The sequence below is a fragment of the Taurulus bubalis genome, assembly GCF_910589615.1.
Source record: "Taurulus bubalis genome assembly, chromosome: 1".
Taxonomy (NCBI): Eukaryota; Metazoa; Chordata; class Actinopteri; order Perciformes; family Cottidae; genus Taurulus; species Taurulus bubalis.
This window is the reverse complement of record NC_136589.1, coordinates 30020464-30047094: the sequence shown is the minus strand read 5'-3', so window position 1 is coordinate 30047094 and position 26631 is coordinate 30020464. Positions and strand designations below refer to the sequence as shown.

The 26631-nt window shown below is 42.5% G+C and overlaps 4 protein-coding genes across 4 annotated transcripts in view; 2 read left to right on the top strand and 2 right to left on the bottom strand.

Annotated features, from left to right (window-relative positions):
• Nucleotides 1–2771, bottom strand: part of mtf2 (metal response element binding transcription factor 2) — a gene marked incomplete at its 5' end in the record, with an annotated part of 13040 nt that extends 10269 nt beyond the window's left edge. The window contains 3 exons of the mRNA XM_079236026.1: nucleotides 1088–1169; nucleotides 1481–1682; nucleotides 2743–2771. Coding sequence (XP_079092152.1) covers nucleotides 1088–1169; nucleotides 1481–1682; nucleotides 2743–2771 — 313 coding nt within the window. The remainder of the gene's footprint in view (nucleotides 1–1087; nucleotides 1170–1480; nucleotides 1683–2742) is intronic.
• A 969-nt stretch (nucleotides 2772–3740) lies between these two features.
• dipk1aa (divergent protein kinase domain 1Aa) lies at nucleotides 3741–11740 on the top strand. Its single transcript, XM_079229916.1, has 6 exons — nucleotides 3741–3806; nucleotides 8302–8436; nucleotides 8765–8872; nucleotides 8969–9145; nucleotides 9250–9381; nucleotides 9539–11740. The coding sequence occupies exons 1-6, from the start codon at nucleotides 3753–3755 to the stop codon at nucleotides 10217–10219; spliced, it is 1287 nt and encodes a 428-aa protein (XP_079086042.1). The 5' UTR covers nucleotides 3741–3752; the 3' UTR covers nucleotides 10220–11740.
• A 156-nt stretch (nucleotides 11741–11896) lies between these two features.
• Nucleotides 11897–15478, bottom strand: rpl5a (ribosomal protein L5a). Its single transcript, XM_079230066.1, has 8 exons — nucleotides 15407–15478; nucleotides 15002–15071; nucleotides 14773–14888; nucleotides 14554–14688; nucleotides 14140–14342; nucleotides 13494–13671; nucleotides 12826–12914; nucleotides 11897–12047 (listed from the first exon to the last, which is right to left on the bottom strand). Exons 1-8 carry the CDS (start codon nucleotides 15407–15409, stop codon nucleotides 11945–11947), a joined length of 897 nt encoding a protein of 298 aa, XP_079086192.1. The 5' UTR covers nucleotides 15410–15478; the 3' UTR covers nucleotides 11897–11944.
• An 8294-nt stretch (nucleotides 15479–23772) lies between these two features.
• Nucleotides 23773–26064, top strand: gfi1aa (growth factor independent 1A transcription repressor a; the record flags this gene model as incomplete). The annotated part of the gene is made up of 6 exons (XM_079225992.1): nucleotides 23773–23890; nucleotides 24003–24194; nucleotides 24693–25096; nucleotides 25339–25476; nucleotides 25626–25791; nucleotides 25886–26064. Exons 1-6 carry the CDS (start codon nucleotides 23779–23781, stop codon nucleotides 26062–26064), a joined length of 1191 nt encoding a protein of 396 aa, XP_079082118.1. The 5' UTR covers nucleotides 23773–23778.
• Nucleotides 26065–26631: the final 567 nt, after the last annotated feature.

The window sequence follows — 26631 nt, the reverse complement described above, 5'->3', positions numbered from 1 at the left end:
TATTATTAGGGTTGGGTACCGAGAACCGGTGCCATTATGGCACCGGTTCCAACACGTCCGTTACCTACCGGACCGAAAAGCAACGCAGATTTCGGTGCTTTCTTCCGGTGCCTGAGCCATTTAAATACTTTTTTTTTAACCTACTCTGTAAAGTTGCACGGTATATAGATACTAAAAAGGTAGCGCGGTACCCGCACGCTAAAAACGATTATTAAAATAGCGCGGATCAGAGCACACTCGCTGCTCTGCTCTCTGTCTGCCTGCATGCAGAATGCAGAGTGGGGCTCGAGGGGGCGGGGCTTCCAGCGCTCACACACACACAGTGCGCGCACACAGAGATCGCTGCAGACACGAGCACGAGCTTTTGAACGTCCGTCCTCGGCTTGATGGAACAAATCTCTCCAGTTGATATTAATGATGATGTGTAGTCCAGTAAAGCAGCAGTTTTAGGATCCAACAGTGTCTGAGTTCTGTTGCACACGGTCCCATCAGGCCACCTGATGCTTGTGTCTGTTCTTTTTTTAAATATATATTTTATAGTTTGAAGTTAAAAGGTTTGAAGCTGTAGTTTGAAGTGTGTTTTGTATGTACTTATTTATATCTATAGTATACTTTAAACAGTTAATAAAATTGTCCAATTTGAAGAAAAGAAAATTGCCTTGGCAATAAAAAAGTATCGGTTCAGGCACCGGTATCGTTTTAAAAGTATCGGTTTAGCACCGGTATCGTAAAAAACCCAAACGATACCCATCCCTATTTATTATAAAACAAGCTCTGTGCCATAGTTGCACTTTAACTGAATGATATGGAGGCCTCTTCTTTACATGTGGGCTAGGAACTTGTGCTGTACTGATGCCAGACACTGGACAGTTAACTGCCAGCCACAAGAGAAGGGAGATAAGTAAGGCAGTGGAAATTCAAGGGTGGGGACAGCACAATGCTAATCCAAGAATTTGCGGGAAATCCCAATGAAAACTGAATATAAAGTGCAAATGCTGCCAAGGAAGACAATGGTAAATGTGTCTTTTAGATCACCTATGAATGACAAAACCATGTAACATGCAAGTCTTGAAGTTGAAGAATTTACCTGTCTGGATATCCTTCCACAGAACCCAAGACTTTGACCGATCCTCAAAAACTACAAAGCATCGCTGCTTGTCCCGATTTATCTGGAGGAATAAAAAAAAAAATAGATAGTATTCCTAAAAGCCTCTGTTCTTAAAATCAACATCCCACCCCTGCATCTCACATCTTGACACTGGTACAGTAAGAGATAAAATGCTTTGTCACGTCTGCCTCATTTAGAGGATTTTGCCAGGTAGACTGTGCGTCATATGACCGAAACTGATAATATAAAACAGCGGATGTTCTGTAAAATCAGGTGAATAAATTGTGCCAAGAAGTTTTCAAACCATATGAGGTGGTACTGTGATATAAAACATAATTTGACTACCAAATGGTGCATTTCCCTCACACCAACCTTGGTGATTGTCCCCAAGTAGAACAAGCCATCTGACCAGCGGGCCAAGACATCCTGTCCTTCTGTGAACCTGTCAGACATGCCGTCCTCTCCATACTCTCCCCTAGCAGACAGGTGTGTGGGGGACAAGGACACAGCCTGCTGCTGCCGCTGGGGGAGAGCTCTGTGATGGACAGACCGGTGATCTACAACCCCGGAGTCTCTGAAGAAGGGGGGGGGGGGGGGGCAGAGAGAGATGCATTTAAAGTAAATACGATTGATAAGATGTTTCATTTAACAACCATTAATAATGTATGCAAGTATAGATGCAACACATTACTTATTTCATTGAGTCTCAGAGTACATGCGCACACAAGCCTACACAAAAGTCAATTTCATGTATATCACAAATCGATCCTTCCGTCCTTAGACATTTAAAAATAACACGTTGTGGCTAATAATAGTTATACCACAATCGACACCAACTTGGATTAGAATCTACTGAACACTGCCCTGTATGGTTAATAGTTATGGAAACTACAAGGAGATAAACCTGAAAATGAAACATGCCATTTCCCCTCTATTGGATGCAAACAGGTGATTATACTCTTAATTAGTGCCAATTGGCAATTAACCCAAATCATGCAGTCACTAATGTGGCTACAGTGCCATGCTGAGGAACTCTTTAGACTGTCCAACTTCATAAACTTAAGTAAACGCACAGGTTATTCGTGTTCAACACAAAGCAAACGTTACTGAAAATTAAAATGTTAGTGACATTTGTATTTATACAATTAAATACCCGATATTACCTTGTGCTGCAATACATTATTCATATAGAAAAGTTCACGTTGGCAATTTTAAGATTCATGCTTTCCATTTCCCTTCAGCCACAGTTCAAAATTCCCTTTGTTCAGACACTGAGTGAACATGCTCCACACGAGCCACCAGAGACGACAAAGGACCAGTTTGAGAAACCGTTGCACCCTGAATATCTGGTAATAAAATAAATAGCGAGCAGCCAGGGTCAATTGTTACATGAACAACCCACATGCAAAGCTTTAACTCCGGAGAGGTCGCTGACCGTCGGACCCACCCCCACAGGAAGAAAACAAGATGACAACAATACCTCATTCGGTCCCCTCAGCTTCTACAAAGACTCGCACTACAAAATAAGTAAATATGAAAGGCCGCTGATATCCCGCTTCTTCGGCGGGTAGACTTATTTCAAAAGTATATCGCGGAAACTCGTGGGGCTCGAGCTTCGTCAGAAGATAACAAACGGTTCATTTTCCCCCAGCATGTTCGCCATTTTGGTTTCCCGCTGACGGTCGGGGGGTGCATTGTGGGAAGCGTTTAAACGACTGCTGCTCGTTGCTGGAGGTGGTCGCTGCTAATTTTCACCTTCTTTTTTTCAAAAATTTGAAAATGTAGGCAGGGCATTTACTAAAAAGGGCATCTCAGCCCCTTAAAGAAGTATCGTAACAAGATAAGCTGTTTAGGGGTCGAACACGGCATCTTTTCTGCGGAATTTCTTCTGTATGTGTGTATTCAAATACAAACGAACAAAATATGCATTAATTGTAAATGGCCAGGCATTTTTGCATAAATATAGGTTATTCAAACGGTTCAAACTTTTAGTTAGGCAGTGTTTGATAAACGTGTGCCAATTTTGGACACTCGCTGGCGCTGCAGCATCATGTGTCCGTTGACGGGTCGTTTTTTATTGTGGTTATTACGACCAGAAGTTAGGTTGCTGTTTAAACCAAAAAAAGGGCTTTTATTGTGAAATACGAAGCGGAAGTTTACTTTTCTCACGCTTTCAAGCTTGACCCGGTCATTGCTTCAGCGTTAAGCAACAGACAATACTCATAATGACTCATTGATCAGCGCGTCGGCGAATTCACGCTGAACCATGTTTTACCAATTTGGTTGACAACCTGAAAAATAAAAATCGTTTTATTTGTAGACGATCAGGTTGCGCCTGCGCCGTGATCCTGCGTGTTTTTTTTTTTCTAGGCCAGTTTGAGGTATGTTGCTTTGCTTGGAAACCAGCAGCTGCTGCAAAGAGCAGAGGCGCAGGCAAAGTGCAATATCGGAGCGATTCACAAGGACAAGACAACACGACAGTCCAAGGGCCGTGCACCATAGTGGGGCTCAGATCTGGTAAAATGCGGTCATTTCCTCCGGTTCTGTAAACGAGACGGGTCGTTTTATGTGGAAGACACTCTCCGGTGTGTTTTGGATGATCTCCCACAGCCAGGTCCACGTATTGAGATGATCTATTTTTGTGATGGCGAAGGGTCTGTTTCCACGGGCCTGGGTGAAAAAGTCTTTCTACTTCCAGGTAATATCACTGTCCAATAATTGTTCTGTTAATCGGATTGTCGTCGTATACTGCGGGATGTGTTTACATTGACTGCGAACCTGCGTACCGTGGTGGTCGGGGTGACACACCACACTGACAGCTGGCAGTGCCTCCCGGGCTGTTCTGATGGATATCTTGTGCTGTTTCCATATACCTGAGGAATGTGTCTGCTGATGAAAAGATTACGTTGATAGTCTTTTTTTCTGATCCAGAACAGAGTCAGGCCTGCCACTGAGAGTGTGGATAACGTGTAAAGAGAAATTGGTAATCCATGCCAGGACTTTTTTTTTTACCCAGGCCAGGGAGGGATCTCTGTTTGGATTTCATCTCACTTTATTTTAAGTTGTCTTCCCCTTACATTTGACTGGAAAGATGCCTGGACTTGCACTCAGAGCTCACCGTTGTTTCATCACATTCAATAGTGCCAGAGCAGCAGGAACCCTGTTGGTTGGATAATAAGGTTGAACCTTCTCATTTGGGTAGCAGTGGCTTACCAGTAACTACTCCCAGCCATGAGGAGCTTACGAAAGAGGACTAGGATACAGGGTTGCATTTGCTCTCAGGGAAAGTAAACATATTGCTACATTACATACCGTACAGTAAACTTATCACAACTCTGGGCATGAACTACAGTCCAGGGACTACAGTAGAGTCCAGGAGGTTAACATTTAATCTGTCTTTAGACAACACTAGCCAGTGTTTCCTGCGGCCCAGTGGGTTGTTGAATTCAACCAGATCAGCCACAATTAGGCTACATTTCATCCTGTACTTGTTTAAATAGTTCCTAAGCCAAACACTGGGTGCAGAAGTGGTTTCTTTTAGGCCTGAGGTGATCTCTATACATTGAAAAAGCAAGCAAAGTATACCTACATTTTTAGCCACACTGGTCCTGTGTTTGTTTATTTTGTTGTGTAATTTGTTTATAATAATAATAATAATAGCTAGGATTTATATAGCGCCTTTCATGAAACCCAAGGACGCTTAACAAAGACATAAATAAACATAACAAATGCAACAGTAGCTATAGGACATAGGCTTTGGTAAAGAGGTGAGTTTTGAGGTGTTTTTTGAAGGTGTCCAGAGATGGTGTGTTGCGGAGCTCTATGGGGAGAGAGTTCCAAAGTGTGGGGGCTGTCACACTGAAGGCTCTGTCCCCAAAAGTTCGCATTTTTGTGTGAGGGATGGAGAGCTGACCCGTGCCTGAGGATCGAAGGTTCCGGGACTGTGTGTAAGGGTGGAGGAGGTTAGATAGATACTGAGGAGCCAGGGCATTGAGGGATTTGTAGGTGAGGAGGAGGATCTTGTAGGTGATGCGGGACTTGACCGGAAGCCAGTGGAGGTGGATGAGGGTGGGGGTGATGTGCTGCCACATCAGGTAGGTTTATCATTGTGCATTTGCTTCTGCCCCTGTTTTAGTGCAGAGTTTGTTTGTTCAATGAGAGAGACACACACACACACACACACACACACACAAATGCACAAATTGGCCTTTATATTTACACAGTAACATAATGAAACTCTGGATACCAAATTTAAAAGGAGTCTTGTCAGGGGACCTACTGATTTTATGGCGACACACTAAAATATGTTGGCAGAGGGTATCCAGGTCTGTTACCGGACATGGTTTGTATCGAGGCTCCAAGAGGCAAGTCTACATAGTTATCTGGATCAACACGTAAACCCAGAACAATGTTTTTATTCTTCAACTGTTTTTTCTCTTCGTCAAACCATGTTTCAGATTTGAAGGGATTCTAGGGTTTAGTTGTCCTAAAGTTATCTTTACTCAGTAAACCATTTCCCCCAACATGTATCACACAAGCACTGTACTGGACTAAACAGTGCAGCCTCATAACAGAAACATCCTACAATCAAGTCCGACAAATGGCTTTTGAATTCCAAAGCTTTGTCAAAGTACCAAAGCCACATGAGAGCCAGTTTCCGATTATGTAAATTTTGGTCTTTCCTGTTGGGTCTCTTTGATACCAAGATGGCAGATCTTAAGTGTTGTGATCTTTGCCCTGTTTTTGGGTCGTCTTCTATAAAGATGTTCTTGTCATTCTGGGATGGCATCAACCCTCTTCCAGGCAGTGGTCTGCTGAGGCAGCGACACCTCGACTGCAGACAGGAAAAGCTCGGTGCTGAGGATTTCTGTGGAATCCATAGAAGATGTAGAATAGAGAAGGATGATGCAAACGATGGCCCGTCATGGGCCCAATCCCTACATAGGACAGCTCTGGGCTGCTCCATTCACAGTATATGAAGATGTGATACTGCAGGTCTTATGTCCCTGTTGTAAGCGGTCAATACTTAATGAGGGTTAACGCGCGGTAACTGAATCTAACTGTTGACAGCTGGTTATTCCGACAGTTTTCAGATAGGCTTTGTACTACATGGACTTTGCTCATTTAACTCAAGCACAACGGACTTCCTGCCTGCACTAGATATCACCAGCTCTGATTATCATCAGTATATTGCATCTGCTGCCACCTTAACTGTGTTAGATTTGACATTTTTCATTTTCATTTTGGAGGGATCCATTTTTATATTGTACTTTTCTTCAAGTCTAATAATTGTGTTCCTTTTGTTATTTACTTAACTTGTCTTACTCAGTTCAAACTCTAGGCCGCTTTGCATTTGCAGTTTGACAATACACAGCATATATTTACTCCAGTGCATTTATATTTAGTACTGCTATATTATGTTTTGTACAACACATATTAGTCAACTGCTTTTTTGACATTTCAGTCCCTTGTGTGGGATCAATTAAGTTTATCTAATGTTATCTTAGCAAAGACAAACACCACATATTAGGTTCCAAGGAAAAGGAGACAGCGTTAAGACCACGGGAAGTAAGTGAAGGACAAAGCTCTTTGTTGCTCGGGTTTCACTTCTTTAACTCGGAGGCTTCATCATGTGTTTGCTGAGGCATGCTGAGACACAGTGCCACACAGGCAACGTGCACACATGGATTTTTTTCCAACCATATTGCCTCTGTGTTTCATGCACAACGATTTTCTATGTTTTCGCTCATACAGGCGTAGCAAAGGAGTCAGTTCAGAGTGGTGGGTAGTTGATTTGTACTCCCCTGATAACTCCAGTTCCCTCCCTGGATGCCCACTATCTGTTTGTTCATCTCCTCAGGACACAGAGTGTTTAGAAAACAACTCAGCTGGGCAGAGGAGACTTCAGCTCGAGTACGAAGCTGCTGTTAAAGCAGAACAGCCTGCTGCTGCCATTGGACAATTTGGTGAAATGCACCAAAGGGAATGCAAGGCAGGAATTTTCTGGTTTTCCTGTTCTGGTTTTCCTGTACCCTCCCTGTGCTTTTCTTTGACGTCTGTAGCTGCATATTTTATGTGAACAGATTTCATGGAAACATTATTTGTGTTTCAAGTTAATATTTGCGGGGGCTTTTGAAGCTGTTGCGAAGCTGAGTTGAGAGCAACAGCCGCTTCCTAAACATACACAACATAAGCTGGTCCCGCCATGTGATCTGAGTGAGAATCAAAACCCCTATCCTCCCAAGTGCAGTGGCCGTACTTGGAAGAAAAACTCACTGCAGTTTTTTTTCAGTGCAAGTTTCCTACTGTGGCTGCTCCACTGTGCCTTCCAACAACTGTTCCTGATTTATTTTGTGCTTGCTCACATTGCAGTAGTTTACTTACTGCTAATATATTGATTTGGATTTGTCAATCGAAATACTATCATACAGATTTTTAAAACAGACTGGGGTGTATAAAAGCAAATATAACAATTTCAGATTGGCCTCTCAATGCTTTTGATAGGAATTTGTTTTCTGGATTTATTGAGAATAAACGTCTGTAAAGTTAATTTAAACCGTAAAAGTACGACTAGACACTAAAACAAATCACTGAATGACATGCAGCTCTTCTGTAAGTTCAGCTTCTTGTCTTGGCTTTATATCTTGTTCTGTAAATCTTAGGATTTGTGTTGTCACCTATACAGTTTTTTCTTGAGGAGTGAAGAATTATGTGTTGATATCATTGTGGAAAATAAGTCACTAGCTGCATTAACTTGCACAATGTCACAGAAACAGCAGCAGCTCTGTCCAAACAGGCCCTGTGGGTCATGTGATGTGTGCATCTTGTGACACAGGCACTAATTAGATTTATTTTTAGCATGTGACACTGGACCGACTAGATCTGCAGTTTCCAGTTTAATGAGCTATTGTTGCAAATGGCGACTAATCAGCCATTGAGTTCCTTGTTATGGGACACCCCCATGCTGTCACTATGGTAACATATTATGTGATCAGGTATGAATCACGTCAGGCTTGAATCAGCATACTGTGTGCCTTTTTATAATGTTTACAGACAGTGCATTGACGTTAATATGTTAACAATCGCACAGTAGGATGAATATAAATATAAAGTTGGTCTTATCTGTTCTTAAAGGTATGTTTTCAGGCTGTGGATCAATCTTAAGAGTTTCTGTTTCTGCTCGGCCTTCATAGGCTCGGATCTCCTTTGTAAGGGTGAAGTACCTGTTCCTTACATGGCTGACGGTGCTGGTGGGGAGCTGGGTGCTCTATGTGCAATACTCCACCTACACGGAGCTGTGCAGAGGACACGAGTGCAAGAACGCCATTGTGAGTAATGGCTTTGTTTGTGTTGAACCTGTTCTTTTTAATGTTTTTTGTAAGGCTCTATTATTTTGCGATTACCACTGCATCAGGAACACCAAGCCTAAAGTTGGGTCAACCTTAGTTATTTAGAAGTGATTGCTGTTTGAAAATTAATTAATTAAGTAAACATCAGGATAAAGGCAACTAAAACGTGTTGTAAATAGTTGTTGTGCTCTTTGCTTAAGATCTAGAAAAGTAATATTCCCTAATATTCTAATGTAATGGATGAATATAATTATAAAGAGGCTTCAAATTAAATCACACGTACTGACTTTTTCTGTCTTTCTCCAAGTGTGATAAATACAGGAAGGGAATCATCGATGGTTCGGCCTGCAGCAGTCTGTGTGACAAAGACACGCTCTACATGAGCAGGTGTCTGTCAACGCTGCCAAACAACCAAGTAGGAAACACATTTAACTTTCGGTTAAAGTTGTGATTCTACGACCACTGGCTGTTTTCAGCATGTTTACGGTTTGTTTGGCATTCTGTTTGCCAGGTGTACACAGGAAGCTGGGGGGACCACGATGGAATCATCCGCTGTAAGTTGGGGGAGGTCGTGCACTACGAGCTGGGGGAGGAGCCGGAGCCCCGGAGAGAAGCCCCCGTGTTCGACAAGCCCACCAGAGGTACATCAGTGGAGAAGTTCAGAGAGATGGTCTTCAATCACCTCAAGGTAAAGGACCGGAGGTTCATATAGACAAATATTGTAGTCTGTGGCATAATGGACCGAAGCCTGGAACAGCCCTCTTCAAGTCTCTGTCCCTCTCGTTCCATCAGTCCAAGCTTGGAGAGCAGGCGAATCTGGCCAGCCTCGTCAGCCAGATCCTCTCTGTCGCCGATGGCAACAAAGATGGACGGGTGTCACTGCCAGAAGCCCGTTCTACATGGGCCCTACTGCAGATGAATGAGGTAGGATAACAAGCCACTGTTATCTGTGGCACAACCTATGGTGTTGTTTTTGTATAAGATGTGTGAAAAGGTGTGTAAAAAAAAAAAAAAAGAGTGACAGCAAACTTGAAAGTACTCGAGCTGTTTGGGGAGACACAATTGTGCTTTGCTTTTGGAGGTGCTGCTGGGCCTGCTGCTCCAGGACCGTGGACACACCCCTCGCCTCCTCGGCTACTGCGGAGACCTGTACATGACGGAGCGAGTCCCTTACGGGCCCCTGTATGGTTTGTCTCTCCCCTGGCCGCTTGTTTCCTGGGTGCCGAGCAGCGTGCAGCGCACTATGGACCAGTGGTTCACCCCCTCATGGCCTCGCAAAGCAAAGATCTCCATGGGCCTCCTGGAGCTGGTAGAAGACATCTTCCACGGTACATACGGCAGCTTTCTGATCTGCGACCTCGCCGCGGCGCACTTTGGTTACACCGACCGCCATGAGCTCCGTCTGATTAACACCCAAGCGGTGGTTTCTGAGGACGAGTTCAGACGTACCATGCGGGTGCTGAAGTGTGAAACTGATGCTGACTGCCTGTACGGGGCCGACTGCCAGACGTCATGTGACGTGTCAGAGAAACGGTGCAGGGAGGAGCCAGTTCAGCCCAACTTGGCCAAGGCATGCAGTGCACTGAAGGACTACCTCCTGCGTGGGGCGCCATCAGGGATGAGAGAGGAGCTCGAGAGGCAGTTGTACGCCTGCATGGCTCTGAAGGGAAACGCTGGACAGATGAACATGGAGCACTCACTTATTCTCAACAACTTGAAAGCTCTGCTGTGGAGACAGATCTCGCACACCAAAGACTCGTGACGAGGAGAGGAAGTCCTTCTGAAATCTCAGCTCCACACATGGAGCTGAGGATTAAAGATGCTGTGATTTAGGAATTGCAAATTTAATGAAGTAGTTTTTATCCGCTCTTAACACTTACGAATGATCAAACTGATGGAGACTCTACAATCCTCTATCTCTGAGGTTAAATAAACTGAATGATTGCATGTTGCCATCAGCCACATTACATTGTATTAGTCACAACAGTGGGATGTTTCGTGGGCACGGCTGATAACAGACTCGTAAACAGATTTACTGTTACTCTCAAGAGCCGAGTGACCACATTGCTGTTTTTACCACAAATCATTCAGAGTTGTACAAAGCTCCATCTGAAAGTGTAATGCACTCTTTTAAGGCTCTTTGATTTTGTTGTGACGATTGCGCCTGAGCACCGTGGCATAAGGGAGTGTACCTTTTTAAATGATTCGGCAGTTGATATTCTGTATTTTTGTTTCCAGCCAATTCTGATCTGCGACCAAAACCAGCAGTGCGTTAGTTTATTTCTTAGTGCTGTTGAAGTTCTTTCTGTTGCACTCAGTCCTAAACCCATTGGTGCCTACTGAGGGTATACATCTTACAGAAGTCACAGAATTACTTTTATTTATTCTTTAAGTAAAAGAAATGTACTTTGGCACTGTATTTATGAGCAAAGGTTACTCAAACCGGAGTGAATAGTGCAAATGATTTCCGCAGCGGGTTAATAACATGCACTAATGATTGTTTACAGCAGCAGGACGCTGTTTGTGGTATCGACTCAAAATAAACCAGTGCCCATGTTTATCATAATGAAGGAACATGTCACGCAGTGCAACAATGCGACATCTAAATTATTTTTGGCGACACAGGCTGTATATTTGACATTCACCGTGAACACGTAGCCAACAGAATACGGACTAATCAAAAGGAGCATTGAAGCTTTCCCTTCTTCACTCAGTTGAATAAAATGAGGCATTTCATTAGCTTCAAAGTGGACATGATGGTATTTGTCAATATTCCACAGGATCTTCCTGTGTGTCTGTACTTCACTCCGCTGTACATTTTCCACCTGTAACACTAGTGACATTGTCAATGCTGCGTAGACACAAGGAATATTAGTGTATTTCATTTGGTTCATGAATGTTCTCTTGTATTCCTCACTGAAGAGCATTTGTGGTCATGTGCTGTATCACATTTTTTGGATTTTGTCTCAGTGCCATAGAGATCCAGCTGAACTCATTTATGAATGTTAACCGACCGTCAAAGGTGGAGATTTTGATCAACGCGTGGTCACACTTGAATGCTGTATAAAAAGTATTTTTCCATGATCCATTCCAGACATTGCCGTTGTGAAGTTGCTGTGACCGAGTTGACAACCTGACTTGATTTACCACTTAAATGTATTTTCAGAACAGACTTGACCTGTAAAGCATGTCGAGCTTGTTTTTTTCCCCTTCACTTTGAAAATGTAAAAAAAAAAAAAAGTTTACCTATTGAAGAGACCAGCATGATTTTGCACAAATAAACATCACACCACCTCACTGTAACTCATCAAATCTGTTCAGGTCTGATTTACAATGCATCACACAAGTCGTGGATTAGAGATAACGAGTATAATATTAACCCCAAACCACTTGATACACAACTTTCAAAAACTATTGACAGAGAGCGAAAAACTTGAGTTTGAAATAAATTTATTTGTCTGATGTGAATGTTGTTGCAGCAGAGGCCCTAACCGTCCTCTGCCTCTTGTTCTTGTGCTCGTAAGAAGCTGGCTTTTTTCTGGGCGACGCGGTCCTTCCTCTGTGCCAGAGACAACTTGGCGCGATTCCACCTGCCCGGAAAGAAACAGAAGCTCCATTAACATTCAGCACAACAGAAGGAACAGTTTGTCCGCTCAGCCCTGAGAGCTTCCCAGTACAGATATTCAACACTTAGACTTTAAATACTGTTATTTTGGAGACAAATACTGTTATTGCTCCACGTTGAAGGCATTTCACTGTGCCTCCTGGTTAGTCTCGCTTCTCTCAGCCCCGTCTTGAAAGGACAGTAAACATCAGCTAATGCAAATGAAGGACCAACTACATTTTGCTCAGCAGGATATGTATCATCATCAAGAAGCAGAGGACCAGCAAACACAGCAGTCAAACATTTGACAAACATACAAGATATAAATAATGCTTGTGTAAATGTGCACGAATGATGCAGATGTGAAATTCTCCAGCACTGGGCTTCATGGTGGTGGGTCCACAGATGTAACATTTACTATCGCCTTGGATGGGTTTGAAGGTTAAAATTAATCCAGGAACAATTGTGATCAAGATATGTACCAAGCAACAATCTACAGTTTCAAAACTAATGTATTACTGCTCTCTGGTGGACAAATTATGAAATGGTGAATATCATATTCAGCAAATCAGGCAGACTGTAGGACGGTGAGGTTGCACCAGTGAAACTATGGCATCTATAATTTGAGGTATACATTTTATAACGGCTACGTCATATTTGGCTCCGAAAGCAGAAAATCTGCGTTTCAATTTTGACTCAAGTTGCAGCATCACTAAACCTGGCTTGGAGAAAGAAATGGCAATCAAGGAAAAAAAAGAACCCACCTCTTCTTCTTGATTTCTTTTGTGGGTTTCTTTTCGTGGATGGGGTTTGCTCGAATGGAGGCGTGTGCTTTTTTGTACATTTCTTCGACCTGACAAAAAAACAAAAACACATGTTATTGCGCCACGTTGAAGGCATTTCACTGTGCCTCCTGGTTCGTCTCGCTTCTCTCAGCCCCGTCTTGAAAGGACAGTAAACATCAGCAAATGCAAATGAAGGACCAACTACATTTTGCTCAGCAGGATTTGTATCATCATCAAGAAGCAGAGGACCAGCAAACACAGCAGTCAAATATTTGACAAACATACAGTTTGTCAAACGAGATATAAATCATGCTTTTGTAAATGTGCACTAATGATGCAATGTGAAATTCTCAAACACTGGGCTTCATGGTGGTGGGTCCACAGACGTAACATTTACTAGTCTTGGACAGGTTTGAAGGTTAAAATTAATCTAGAAACAATTGTGATCAAGATATGTACTCGGCAACAATCTACAGTTTCAAAACTGATTGATTACTGACTGCTCTCTGGTGGACAAATTATGAAATGGTGAATTTTATATTCAGCAAAATCGGGCCGACTGTAGGGCGGTGAGGTTGCACCAGTGAAACGAAGGTCAGAGTCGCTTTACTGCAGTGTGTATTGTGAGTGAAGAGCCTCCATCTTACTGCGTCTGGCGTGACTCCGTTCTTGATGAAGCGAGAGAACTGTTTCTTGTAGGCGTCCTCGTCCTCCTCCATCAGGTACGACATGTAGTCGGCCACGTTCATGCCCATAATGTGTTTCCGATGCATATCTGCGTTGAATTCTTTACTCTCCGTGTCGTAACCGGGGAAACGTTTTATACTAGAAACAAGGCAGAGAAATCACATGTTACCATTTTTAATAAATGTTAAATTTTTTCTCTGGTTCATCTTTCTCCAGTGCTCGGTCAAACAGTCACATGCATATTTTGGTTCGTCTCGCTTCTCTCAGCCCCGTCTTGAAAGGACAGTAAACATCAGCTAATGCAAATGAAGGACCAACTACATTTTGCTCAGCAGGATTTGTATCATCACTAAGAAGCAGAGAAGAACCAATGACCACAAACTGGGCAAAAATGTATATGCTTTACGCAAAAAGAAAACGAATGCCCTCTTTCTCAAAGTGATACTCAAGTGAAAAGAATTTAAATACATCAATAAATAAAATCAGACATTTTGATCCAGAAGAGCTTTCCTCACTTGAAACCACACAACTAGTGCAGAGGTGAAGTTGACAAACTAGTACAATATATCTGAAATAAAATGAGGCCATTCACGGTATTGTACTGACCTGTGGGGAATAGCCAGCCCTCCGTCCACGGCCCCCTTCAGTGCTCCGAACACCTTGTTTCCTGTAGTGGTTCTGGCAAGGCCTGCGTCCAGGTAACAGGTAAAGGCATCCGGCTGTCCGTCAACGCTCTCTACGTTGAACTCATCTCCTGTCACCTCCACCTGGCCCTCGTACACCTGGTCCATGCCAAATTTATGCAGCAGCTAAAATGAGGGAGATAGGAAAGAGGATGCAAGAAAACACTTAATAACGTGATGATCACACACTTTTTTACTGATTTTAAATTACGATACAATAAAACAGAGTTTTGAAACTGCAATGTCAGCACACAGAACAAATCTCGCTACCCTATTTGTGTGCTGACATCAGCAGCTTCCTGTGTGTGTGTGTGTGTGTGTGTGTGCACGCTCTTACCCGGCGTGCCAGCAGCAGTCCGGTGCAGTAGGCCGCAGCATAGTTGGTAAGGCCGACTGTGATGCCATACTTTGCCAGCTCGTGAGAGTAAGCAGCGCACACAATCTGGTCTCCTTCAATCTTTGCATAGGCGATCTGGACGAGATGGACACATTGAGTTAGTCAGGTCGTATTTAGGATGAGACCACGTGAGTTTCAGCCGGTCTCTCAGTCACTCACCTGGCAGCAGATATCCCTGTTGGAGAACCGGACGATCATGCGGTACTTTGGCGTGTTGTACTTGTTTTTGTCCTGCACAACCAGGCGCTTTCGTGCAAAGAAGTCAGTTTTCCCCTCTGTAGAATTACCAAAAGTCAACGATTACTGAAGCAGTTTTGGTTAATTTAAACAAGAGCATGGCTTCATGGTGCACGATCACAATCAGGGCTGTGTAGACAAAGCGTCTTACCTCTCCTCCTCCTGAATTTGACTTGATATCTCCTGAAGTAGGACTTGTTCTTCACCACTTTGACGAAGCCCTGGGGAGGAAAAGTAGAGTCACGATGTTACCGCGCACACTGGAACTGCAAAAAAAGTATCATGCGAACGAAACAATGTTAACAGTTTTAAGCGTCCGTGTTGACAAAGTCCTTTACAACAGTATTTGTTTTGAGAGCTCTGCAGTGTGGGTCAGCTGAGGTGTCGTCAGCCATGGCGGCGCCACGCTGGAGCTGTGCTGCTCACCGGTCCAGCATCAACCAAACATCCGCAAACATCTGCCCCTCAGCCCGCGGGATACACTCGTCTACCATCAAACACACCTCTACACACATAGACCACCTGCCCTGGACGTTTATTTATAGTTTGAACTCACCATTTCAGCGCGGATTTTGCTGCCGTTCCTCCTGGATTCAGATCGTCTCTATGAGGCGGAAGGTGGACTTGGCAACGTCTCTTCATCAGTTGGTCTCGTGAGCAGGCAGCGCCCCCTGCTGCCCCGGAGGACGTCACACTGCAGCCGACAGGGGGCAGAAGCGACTCTCTCTCTCTCTCTCTCTCTCTCTCTCTCTCTCTCTCTCTCTCTCTCTCTCTCTCTCTCTCTCTCTCTCTCACACACAGCAGGGTTCAGTCATCTTCACCAACAGTGATGATCAAGTTTTGACACTATAATGCACATAGTCATGTAACTTATTGAAATGTTTATCACACACACACTAAAATAACTTACATCACCATCGTCTCAACCACTTTGGGTCGAGTTCATGAGGCATGAATAATGAATTAATAATTTATCAACCCTCTTGGCACAAAGGAGAATCCTATTTGACTGGAAGTCACCTCGCCCTCCCAGTTCCTCCTTGTGGTTAAATGGCCTGGTGTTCTTTTTGAAATTGGAAAAAATCAAGTTCTCGCTGCGACGACAGCCTGAGAAATCTGAATCTACTTGGGATCCGATCATACAATACTTTGATAAATTGAAGACTCTCTCATTAGATTCATTAGGGGTGGGGGTGGATGAAACATGACATGTGCAATGTATAACTGTATATTCAAACAATAAAAACAATAAAGTAATGAATTAATAATTGACATTATTCTTAGTATTATCTGGAAGTGAATGCATGGTGTTACGTCCCATTTTCAGTCAAGGGGATAAGTGAGGGGACAAACACATGACAGCCAAAGAATATCTTCCAAAACAAGTACAGAGGGAACACCGATCAATAACCTAATGCTCTAGACACAAAGTACCTACGTGCTTACATAAATGTACACGGTACCCCAAATTGAGGCTTTCTAGTTTTAAACAGGGCTGACTTCAGGAACCCAGGTAAAGCAGGATTGGCCGGCACAGGTGGCAACCAATCACCAGGTTGGCACCTGAAGGGAAAACCAGAGGGGAGGGAAGAACACACAACACTGACACGTGACAAGGGACGTAAGTTTGCATAATTGAGATTCAAATCAATGGTTTGGTTTGTAATTTTCAAATCACAAAATATGTCACTTGATGCACTCAGTGAGGATAAGTCAAATTTTTCCAAACAACTTGACCACTGTAAAGGACTGATCTGCTGATGTATCATCCATCCGTGTTGTGAAATCAAGCTATTAAAAAGGTCACAATATTTTACTGTTGAATAAGAATCTGAAGCAGACTTTTATATGTTAGCCGCCCACACAAGATCCTATCTCCCTATCTTGTTTAACAGCGTGACTAAAAAATCATTCGGATCTTTATAGTCAACTTGTTGAAACCTGTATGTTTGTAAAATGTACAGATTTACAGTCCAACACAGAGTTTATTAAACTCCCCCCAGATTTAGAAAATGGACTCAAGCTCCTCTGACCTCTGCTGTCACAGTACCTCCTGGACATGATTGATTCAGTATCAGTACTTATTCATATTAACCTCTCACTTTGTCCTGATGTTCGCTGGACTGCACAGCTTTAATCCCCCAAAAATGAAAAAAAATCAAGATTGAATTTGTTGAATTGGAGGCCTTCATTGGAGAACTTCATTGTTTTTCAACGGACACTTGAATTCCAAAACCTTGTTAGTATGGACGGAACTTTCTTCTTTTTCTTCTATAATTCTTCAGCTATTTTTTCAATATCTGGTTACACGTCTATATTACACACAAGCACAACCTGGACAGCTGCTATGATATTGCATACCAGTATGACTTATGCACTGACGGCACATCCCGACTGAGCTGACATTCAGGAGTGGTTAGTAAGAGTGACATGAGTAACAACACAGTAAAACTAACATGTGACCTGTACTGAAGATCAATCTATTTCCAAACACCAGACGGGGGTTGCTGCTGATCCACCCATTAAACTCTGCTGTGATTGAGCGATGAGCGTCATGCTTTTGGTGTCATTCAAAGGGCTCAGCATTACTCCACAGGTCACACTGTTCATGGACATGGACAGGAATGTACAGATAACAGTCCCACATACCAGGAGCAATATCAAACAAAATAAACCATCGGGATTGTCTGCCTTGTAAATTTCTGGTGTGGAAAAATATCAGGCTACATCTCTGTTATTTTCTGGTCTTGCTGTGTCATTATCTCAGCATATTTTGTTTTACTTACATTGTAAAACACCCTGTAACTTTGTTCATGAAAGTACTACATACATTGAGTTATTACAATACTCTTTGTTAATACAGTAGTAAATAACTGGTGTTATTTTTATTTAAACAGTGGTGGAAAAAGTATTGAGATCTTATACTAAGAGCAATAGTTTGACATTTTGACAAAGTTGATTATTTTTTGCTAAAAAGTCAGATGAGAAGACTGATACTCTTATGCACTGGAAAACTGGGGAACAGAAGAAAACAGAGAACAGTGGCTAAGCTAACCAGCTGCTAGCTTCATATTTACCATACCAACATGAGAGCGCGATACATTTTTCAGCTAAATCTTAGCAAGAGACAAAAATAAGAGTGTTTCTGTCAACATGTCCTTTTGAAATAGTGTTGAAGCAGAGCTTTAGAGTAGCCGGAAGGCAGATTTGGATACCTTTGGACATAGCTAGGCTAACTGTTGCCAACTGTTTAAAATATTTATGCTAAGCTAAACTAACTGGATGCTGGACGTAGCTTCCAATTGAACCTAGACATTATAGTGGTATCAATCTTTTCATCTAACCCTCACTAAAAATATTTTAAAGTAGCATCAATATGAATTACCCAAGTAAAGAGGAAGAATCTAAAATGTAAATGTAAAAGGGCTTGAGTAAATGTAGGCCTCTTAGTTCCGTGCCACCACTGATTTTTAAGATACTCATTCTTTTCAGGATGATAGGGCTGTCTGAAGTTTAGACTTGAAATATTGTGTGATACATATTGTGTGTTTCATTTGTGTAGGACCAACTGAGCAGTTGGCTAAATGGCATTGACACATCACAAATCACTGTCTTAAGTCCTATAAAAGGGTCAACTGTCCATTTGACACGTTTTGAAACCCTCAAACAATTACCATCAAATGATGAACCAATGTGAGTATCTGTTAGCTCTATGAAAAGCTCTACTGAAAAAAGGGAACCAGTGTCTTCTGCTTTTCTGTTCGAGCAGAGATAGATAATATCCCACACCGTCAGTCTTGATGCAGATGTTCTCACTGTTAGATAAGAAATGTCAAAGTCACGCTTGTGGACAGCTCTTCTTGGAGCCGCTCTGTTTCTGCAGAACTGATTTCACAATGAAGAGAAGAAACTTTCCAGTCATCTGTCTGCAGCAGCAATCAGCGGTTAATAATGAAGATTCACGCTGAAGGCAGAGGGTGTGGTGGGTGTACCTAAGTGTAATACTGGTAGTACATTTGTCCACTTTGAATGGTCATTCCACCGATCTCCATTTGAGATTGATTTTCTCATCCCACATTTTAATATCTTTCTTTCTGCCTCCCATACTGATGTAATATCAACAAGGGGGTCCAGCAGTACTTGTTTTGTGTGCTGTAGACACATTGATTTCATCCTAAAAAGACACAAAATAATAGAACGACTTAAACGTTACAGTTGACTAGAAATGACTTGCAGAAAATCACATGTCAACAAATGTGTTAACAGGCACACCACTGATAAGAAGACAGTTGACAGGCGACACACACTGTTGTCTTTCCTGCCTCTTTCTCACTGCTAATTACATTTCCATGTGCAGGTTGAGGCATTGTAAAGATCTGCAGCCATTTCCCCCTAAGTCCATCACAATAAAGACTAACAGGTGTAATTACATCTGCAGCATGCAGATACTTCGTTAACCGGCCCCACGTTTTTTAGCGTTAGAAAGATAAGGATAGAAAACACAGTTAAAGTTCTTTGTCCTGGATTTTATACTGTGGGACACATTGCATACTCACCAAAAACCAAATCAGTTCTGCAGAAATTAAAATGAGTTCTGCTAACTTACCAACTGATAAAATGTCTCAGGAACAGGATGGTGCGAGATGTAGATTCTGTGTAAAGGCTCAGCCTTTTTTCTTCATCCTCATGTGACCAGCGTTTTACATGATATGCAGATAAGAGCAGTGTTTTCTGTGTGAAAATACATCCAAGACATAGACCACAGATTTAAGAGCATCAGCTAAAAGAAACTGGCACTTGTAACAGTGCAGAAATGGTGAAGAAATTTGGTTCATAAAAAATATAAAACTTTATTTAATAGCCAAGATTAAGGTACATATCTCCAGTTGAAACTAGCTTTAACAAGTTATTAAAACATCCAACACAGCACAACATGACATAAATGCATCGACACAGACATGAACTGCAGGTTTATTCAGGCTTGATTATGGCTGTTGAACTCTGACCTTTCAAACGGCTGGTTCACCCCCAAGGACAGACAGACAATGACCGGGAAGCACCAAGCAGGTTTCTTCACATCCACACACCAACGTCCCCCGACGAGATTCTTAGTATTTGAAGGGGAAATTTACAACCAGAAACGGGCTGGCTGCAAACAAGGGGAGCTGCTGATCACAGTGATGGATGAGGAAGGTGATTTGTGGAGTGTTTACAGCATAAATCCAAGCATCTGTTTAGTATAACGTGAGAGTTTCTTTTCAGAGCTTCTTCCTGGTATTTTTTTCACACTTTTAAATTTATTTATTTTTTTGATAGTTTAGCCATGCTGACCTTAGGGTAAAGTTTAAGGATATTTAGGGTACATGATCATACATAAATAGTCAGAGTTAAATCAGAATAATAATCCTGACAAGAAAACTATTAACATAAATCAAATAAAAGTAACACAGACGCAAGCTCCACTACCGCTGCAGGAAGAAAATATTTGAAGGGAGAGTAGGCGAGAAAAACAAGACATTTGTGAACCTCCTTTGTGAAAGAAGAACTGTCTTGCGGTCAGCAGCGTCCAGTAAATCATTCATTGTGTTCACACTTGGTTCCTATCTGACGGCTGCAGTTGTGGCCAGCTGAGAGCTTATGAGGTTCGGACTGGGCTGCATGCAGTTGAACCTGAGGAAAAGGAGTAAAGTCAGATTGTAGCTGGAGGAAAAGGGATGGAGATAGTTGAAAAGAAAGAGGGAGGGGGTTGTTACTGTGGTTAGAGTTCTGATGCCAAAGGAACCTGTGAGGGGATGAGATAGCATAATGTGGTTTTCATTGAGATGCCACAGCAGAGTGGAGGTGCAGAGGTGAACGCTCAGACTGAGAGCCTGAGACTAAACACAGACATTACCATGGGAAAGTCAGTTTAGCCACAATAAGCTATCATGGCATGAATCCATTGCATGCAGTATACTGAGTAAAATCTAGGTTTTATAATTATGTACAATATAAAAGATCACTGGTTTAAATCATTATCTTAAGTCTTAATTAGTAGTATGAAACTGCAGAAATGTTGACAGAATTTCTTTTTACACCCGTTTATTTTTTTTATCTACAAGAACAAAATCTGTTTTAGTTTCACTTGTCAAGAGTCTGACTTAAAGTTAGACATACGTTTTGAAGGAATAAATACCTCTTTATGTCTCCTAAAAGTTGAATTCATGAGAATTAAATTGAACTGCTCAATTGAACAGTCTGGTAGGACCAGTTGCTTACGGAGGCTAATGTTATCTTATGTTAGCAAACTTTAGCTCCATATTGTTATGTAATTGTCACAGTAGCACAAGCAAAGAAAAATTATCAAGTCAGTGAATTGTCTTTTCTTGTGCTACTTTTTGCATCATTATCCCTAATTGTCACATGTCGCCTCAGCAGCAACCTATTAGCCGATGCTGTAGTCTCGCTTTAAACTGGATTGCATTGGGTTGAAATCAAGACAACGTTTTGACCAGCTGCTGTGCTCTCTGCTCCTCTGGTCAACATTCACATGCATGTGGTATAAAAGCTGAAGCTTCAGGTATATTTAAAACTGCGAGGAGTCCCCTCAGCCTATCCTCGCGAGGGCCTAAAGGGGCCAAGGGGCGAGCTTGAGAAAATAACCTCATGGCTCTACAGCACAAGTCTTTATTTAACCCTGTGACTGTGATCCGCACCTTTGACAAGGTATAGACAAGTGCAGCGGAAAGCCAAGCACCCCCCTCTGCTCCCCTGGCTGTGATCACTGCAATTGGGCTTCTATTTCAATCTTGCTGTATGACTAAAAGTGCGAGAATCAAGGTCTGTGGGGGCGACGTGAGGGGGGGTTACAGAGACAAGAAGCTGTGGTAACAGCGATAGTGTCTTCTCCACTCTGCATTTGGTTTCCTGTTGTGACTCAGTGTAACTCTGAGTTTGAACCCACTGCAGCTGTGTCTCTCTCCCTGAGAATAATCAGAATACTGTCAATCTCAATTTTAAACTGGGCTTGTTTATAATTCTTGAATTGAAAGCATTCATTTAAATATCTGGTTGAATGTCTTTCATGAGATGTGACTGAGCACCCCCAATCTAGAAAAAGTGCTGTATTTGTTATCTGTCCGTAGGCCTGATGAATGTTGTGTATATGTGCTGTCAAAAATAATTTTGTCAAGTCTAAGATCCTGTTAATTCTAAAGGAAAAACTGAGAATTAAAAGTTTAGTTTTGTCTTTGCTCGCACTGTGTGTGAATTAATTGTTGTCTGCTCATCGAGGAGAGGTGAGATTTAGATCTTAAATATTCCAATGAAGTCCAATTTCAGTGGTGAAACATTTAAAAACCAAGCTTTCACAAGTTAAGTGCTGGCATGATAGGAGTTATCAGAAAGATGCCATACCGACATGGAATGTAATCTAAAGTTAAATGAACACAGAAATGTATCATTTTGTATTAATAATTCCACAAAGGAATACTCTTTATTTTAAATACAAAAACAATATGAATAATGAATGTATATCATTTCTTAAAATCAACTTCACTGATTACTTTTTGTACAAATATCCAAAGATGGACAGTTATGAATCAGTGTATTTGTTTGACTCATGGCTGACTAACATGAACATTTTCTAAGGGAGGGAGGGGAAGAAAGAGAGTGTGTGCGTCCTATGCGGAGCTGATGGTTTTGTGGTCTCTCTGCAGTTTGTAGACTGTATTTGAACATTCAAACCAAATGTGGACATAGTGCGGGACAGTGTGTGTCCTCTGAGCTGGGATATAGTAGCCACCTGCAGTGTCAGTGCTGTGTGAGTATGTGACATGTGTTTCAGCGTTACGCCTCGGCTATCTGCTTTGCTTGCAGGTCACTAACTTGTTGCAGCTGCATCAAACAAACTCGTTCCCACATCGGAGCATAATCGATACCGTTTTGCTTTGGTCCGACCTTGAACAGAGCCCAAATCTTCGCTATGATTTGAACCTGACAGATTGAAAACTTTTCCCTGTATGGTGGTTCAATTATTTTATTCGTTTTCCATATTCCAGTTGGAACTTATGTATCCTGTATTTCCCTCAGCGGACAGCCTAATTGGGACTGCGTATTGGCCGGGAGGGGGTTTTAATAATGTGAAACAATAAGCCTGGAGTCAGTGCGGGTAAACTGAAGCAGTGTAACTGTAAAGGATACGTCGGCTCCCCACCAGCAGGCTGTTGTGCAGAGCGGCCGTGCGCGCCTCATTAACAGGATCACATTACAACCAGTCAAACAAACAGGACAATATCCATCACAGTCTGCCTATATGGACCCAAACACACGTTTTATGTCACAATCAAATGATATCGTTACCGGCTGATTTAATCATCTGGCTTAAAGAGACCTGCAATTATCAGTTTGTTATAGTATTTTAAATGAATTTCGAGTTTAGGCATTCTAATACAATTGCAAACCAGAAACAAATCCAATCTCGGTTTTAATATAAATATACCTTGTATAAACCTTGTTTAAACAACTTTTCCAACTGATTGGACAGATAAACATTGTGATAGTAGTATTAATGAATTTGACATAATACATTAAGACAATACATAATTTGTATCCATCCGGCATAAGCCTGTGTCGTCTTTAGGTTAAAACATCCCTGTGAATTTCCTCTTAAGTGATTCAGCCTCGGTAACGTACTCTTCAATCCCATGTCTACTGGGATCTGGGATCCTTGGTGGTGGTGGTGGGGAGAAGGGGGGGGGCGGGGGGGGGGTGACACCTGGTAAACGATACGGCCTCTCTGCGCGTGCGTAATAGCCTGCCAAAAATCCCAACACCGTCTCGCCTGTCAACCAATCGAGTTCCAATCTGTCCAGAGAAGTCAGAGCAGAGTGGAGCTGAAGAAGTGAAGTGGAGGATTTCAGACAAGCAACACCGAGACACCAGACAAACATGCCGAGGTCTTTCCTAGTGAAGAGTAAAAGGGCCCACAGCTACCACCAGCCCCGGTACCTGGACGATGACTACAGCAGACTGGACACTATTCTGGCTAACGTGTGCGCAGGTAGGTCTTCTTGTGCGTAATTACGCACGTAAATGGTTGAATAACTCCAGTAAGAGTGTGAATCCTATCATAGCACAGTTTCAGTTTCATTGCTAATTTCTGTTGTCATTAGAGACCAAATCTCTGGCGGAGTTTGAGTCCAACTCGGAGCCGCAGGAGGATGTGAGCGCCGACGCTGACAGACTGTGCCCCAGGTTCAGGCTGCTATCAGCGGGGTCGCTCTCCTCCAGCCCCCCGCTGAGCTGCACAGGCCGATCCTCCGACTGTGATTTCTGGCGTCCCCCGTCTCCCTCCTCCTCACCAGGTTTGTTTTCATCCAGACTTCATGTTTTTCAAAAGTGTCAGTGGAGTATTATAAAATACAGCAATGTTGTATGTGTTCGGCCTATTTGAATGGTGGCATTACCCTAAGACCAGTGAGCTTATACACATTGACGTGTTTAGTTTTCAGCATTTGCATCATCAGCTTTGGTTCAATACGTTAAACATGCTCAGCACTGTTCGACCGCACGACCTATATCCTGCTGTTACTTTTGATTATAAGGAAGAACAAAGAATAAGTACATTAATATTGTCTATTTAGGGGTCAGACTAGTGACGTCCAGGAACATTATATAAAGTTCATTGATATATACTTGTTGATGTTTTTGAGTTAATAAACTATTTTATTGAAATAAATTGTAATTGTAATTGCGGGAACTTTTACGCATGACGCATTTCCAAATGATCACATTTTAAAACACGCAGTGAGCTGTAGATCAGTAAGAACATCCACTCACCCTAAATCCAAATCCAATTCCAGATTCAGAGAAATGCTCCACTCCCTCAGCGGAGGACGGCCACAACTTCAACATCCCGATCTTTCCTTACTCCTGGACGGCTTACTCTGGCTCTGAGCTGAGGCATCTGGTTCAGGGTCCATATCACCGCCACCTCCAGGGCCACAGGGAGCCTCACTCACCGACCAGCACCTACGCTGCAGAGGACAGCGGCGCCGAGCCGCTTTACGCACAGCGGGGCCCGGTGGCCGGATGCTACCAGGAGTTTTCTTCAACGGCAAACCAAATCTGCAGGGTGCAGGACGTAGACGAGCTGTATGTGGATGTAAAGCAGAAGTCTCGCGCTGCGGAGATCAAGTCTGAAAATGATTTTATTTGTTCGAGCATCGAGTCAAGTGGATCCTATACGTGCATTAAATGCTGCAAGGTAAGTTTACCAACGTTTGCTGAAGTGTCACATAGTCGAAGCCATGATAGTCATATTGTTTTGATATTGTTTGGAATGTTACAAATTATCGTAGGGATATTTTTTAGACATGGTACCCATTGAGCTAAAAGCTCAAATTCACTTAAAACATAAACTGTGTGACAATCAAAGAGATCAGCAGGTCTCTATTTGTTTCCCCATTTTAGTTTGATATCGAGGTAAAAATGTCTATTTGTCCAAAGGTGTTCTCCACGCCTCACGGTTTGGAGGTGCACGTGCGGCGGTCGCACAGTGGGACGCGGCCGTTTGAATGTGGGATTTGTGGGAAAACCTTCGGACACGCAGTGAGCCTGGATCAGCACAGAGCGGTTCACTCACAGGTAAAGCCTCTCACGGAACTAGACTATATTGCAACAGTTATGAGACTCACATCCGGGTGGCTATTTGCCACCACAACGTCCCGACCCAGTTGCTATAGTTAAATATAATGTTGAGGCCTTTCCACCCTGACATTTGACATACTTTACAGGAAAGGAGCTTCAGCTGTAAAATCTGCGGCAAAAGCTTCAAGCGCTCCTCCACGCTGTCCACGCACTTACTCATCCACTCGGACACGCGCCCGTATCCGTGCCAGTACTGCGGGAAGAGGTTCCACCAAAAGTCAGACATGAAAAAACACACTTTCATCCACACAGGTGAGACACTGCACGAACTAAGAAGTCCCTCATGTGTAATGCGGAAAAATGTCTCGGACATATTTCCAACTGTGTGATCTCGTTACCGCTGCAGGTGAGAAACCGCACAAGTGTCAGGTGTGCGGGAAGGCCTTCAGCCAGAGCTCCAACCTCATCACGCACAGCAGGAAACACACCGGCTTCAAGCCTTTCGGCTGCGACCTCTGCGGGAAAGGTTTCCAGAGGAAGGTGGACCTGAGGAGACACAAGGAGACGCAGCACGGACTCAAATGAGCAGTCAGACGAAATCTTGCACTTTTACTCTGACTATTCATATGGTCGTGTTCTGTTTTATTTTATTTTATTGTTTGTTGCGTTGGCCTACTTTACCCTATTGTTGAATGTAGTTAAGTATTAAGCCTGAGACATTTTGGTTGATTTTATGGAAATAAAAGTGTATTTATCGATTGTGTATTAACATTTTTATTAAAATATGAATGATACAATTCTAGAATTGCTCTCTCTTCTTTCAATTGAGTCAATTGGATGTGTAGTCAGAGATTACACATTCACCTTTGGAGCACAGTTGTCAGTTAGGAATTGACCAGCCTTCAATTTCAATTATACATTTTTTAATTATTTATTCTCTAAATTATAAGAAAACATGTATCATCATTTACAACTGTAGGTTTTAATCAATAACACATTCAAAAACATAACAAACAAGTCTCTGCCTCAGTCCACTGATTGGAGTACGTTGTGAAAAACGAGAAGCTGTGTTAAGCCATCAATCACGTCCCCAATCTGCATGTCACAATTATATCTCCAATATTAAATAGAAAAACGTTTTGCTGCGTGCGC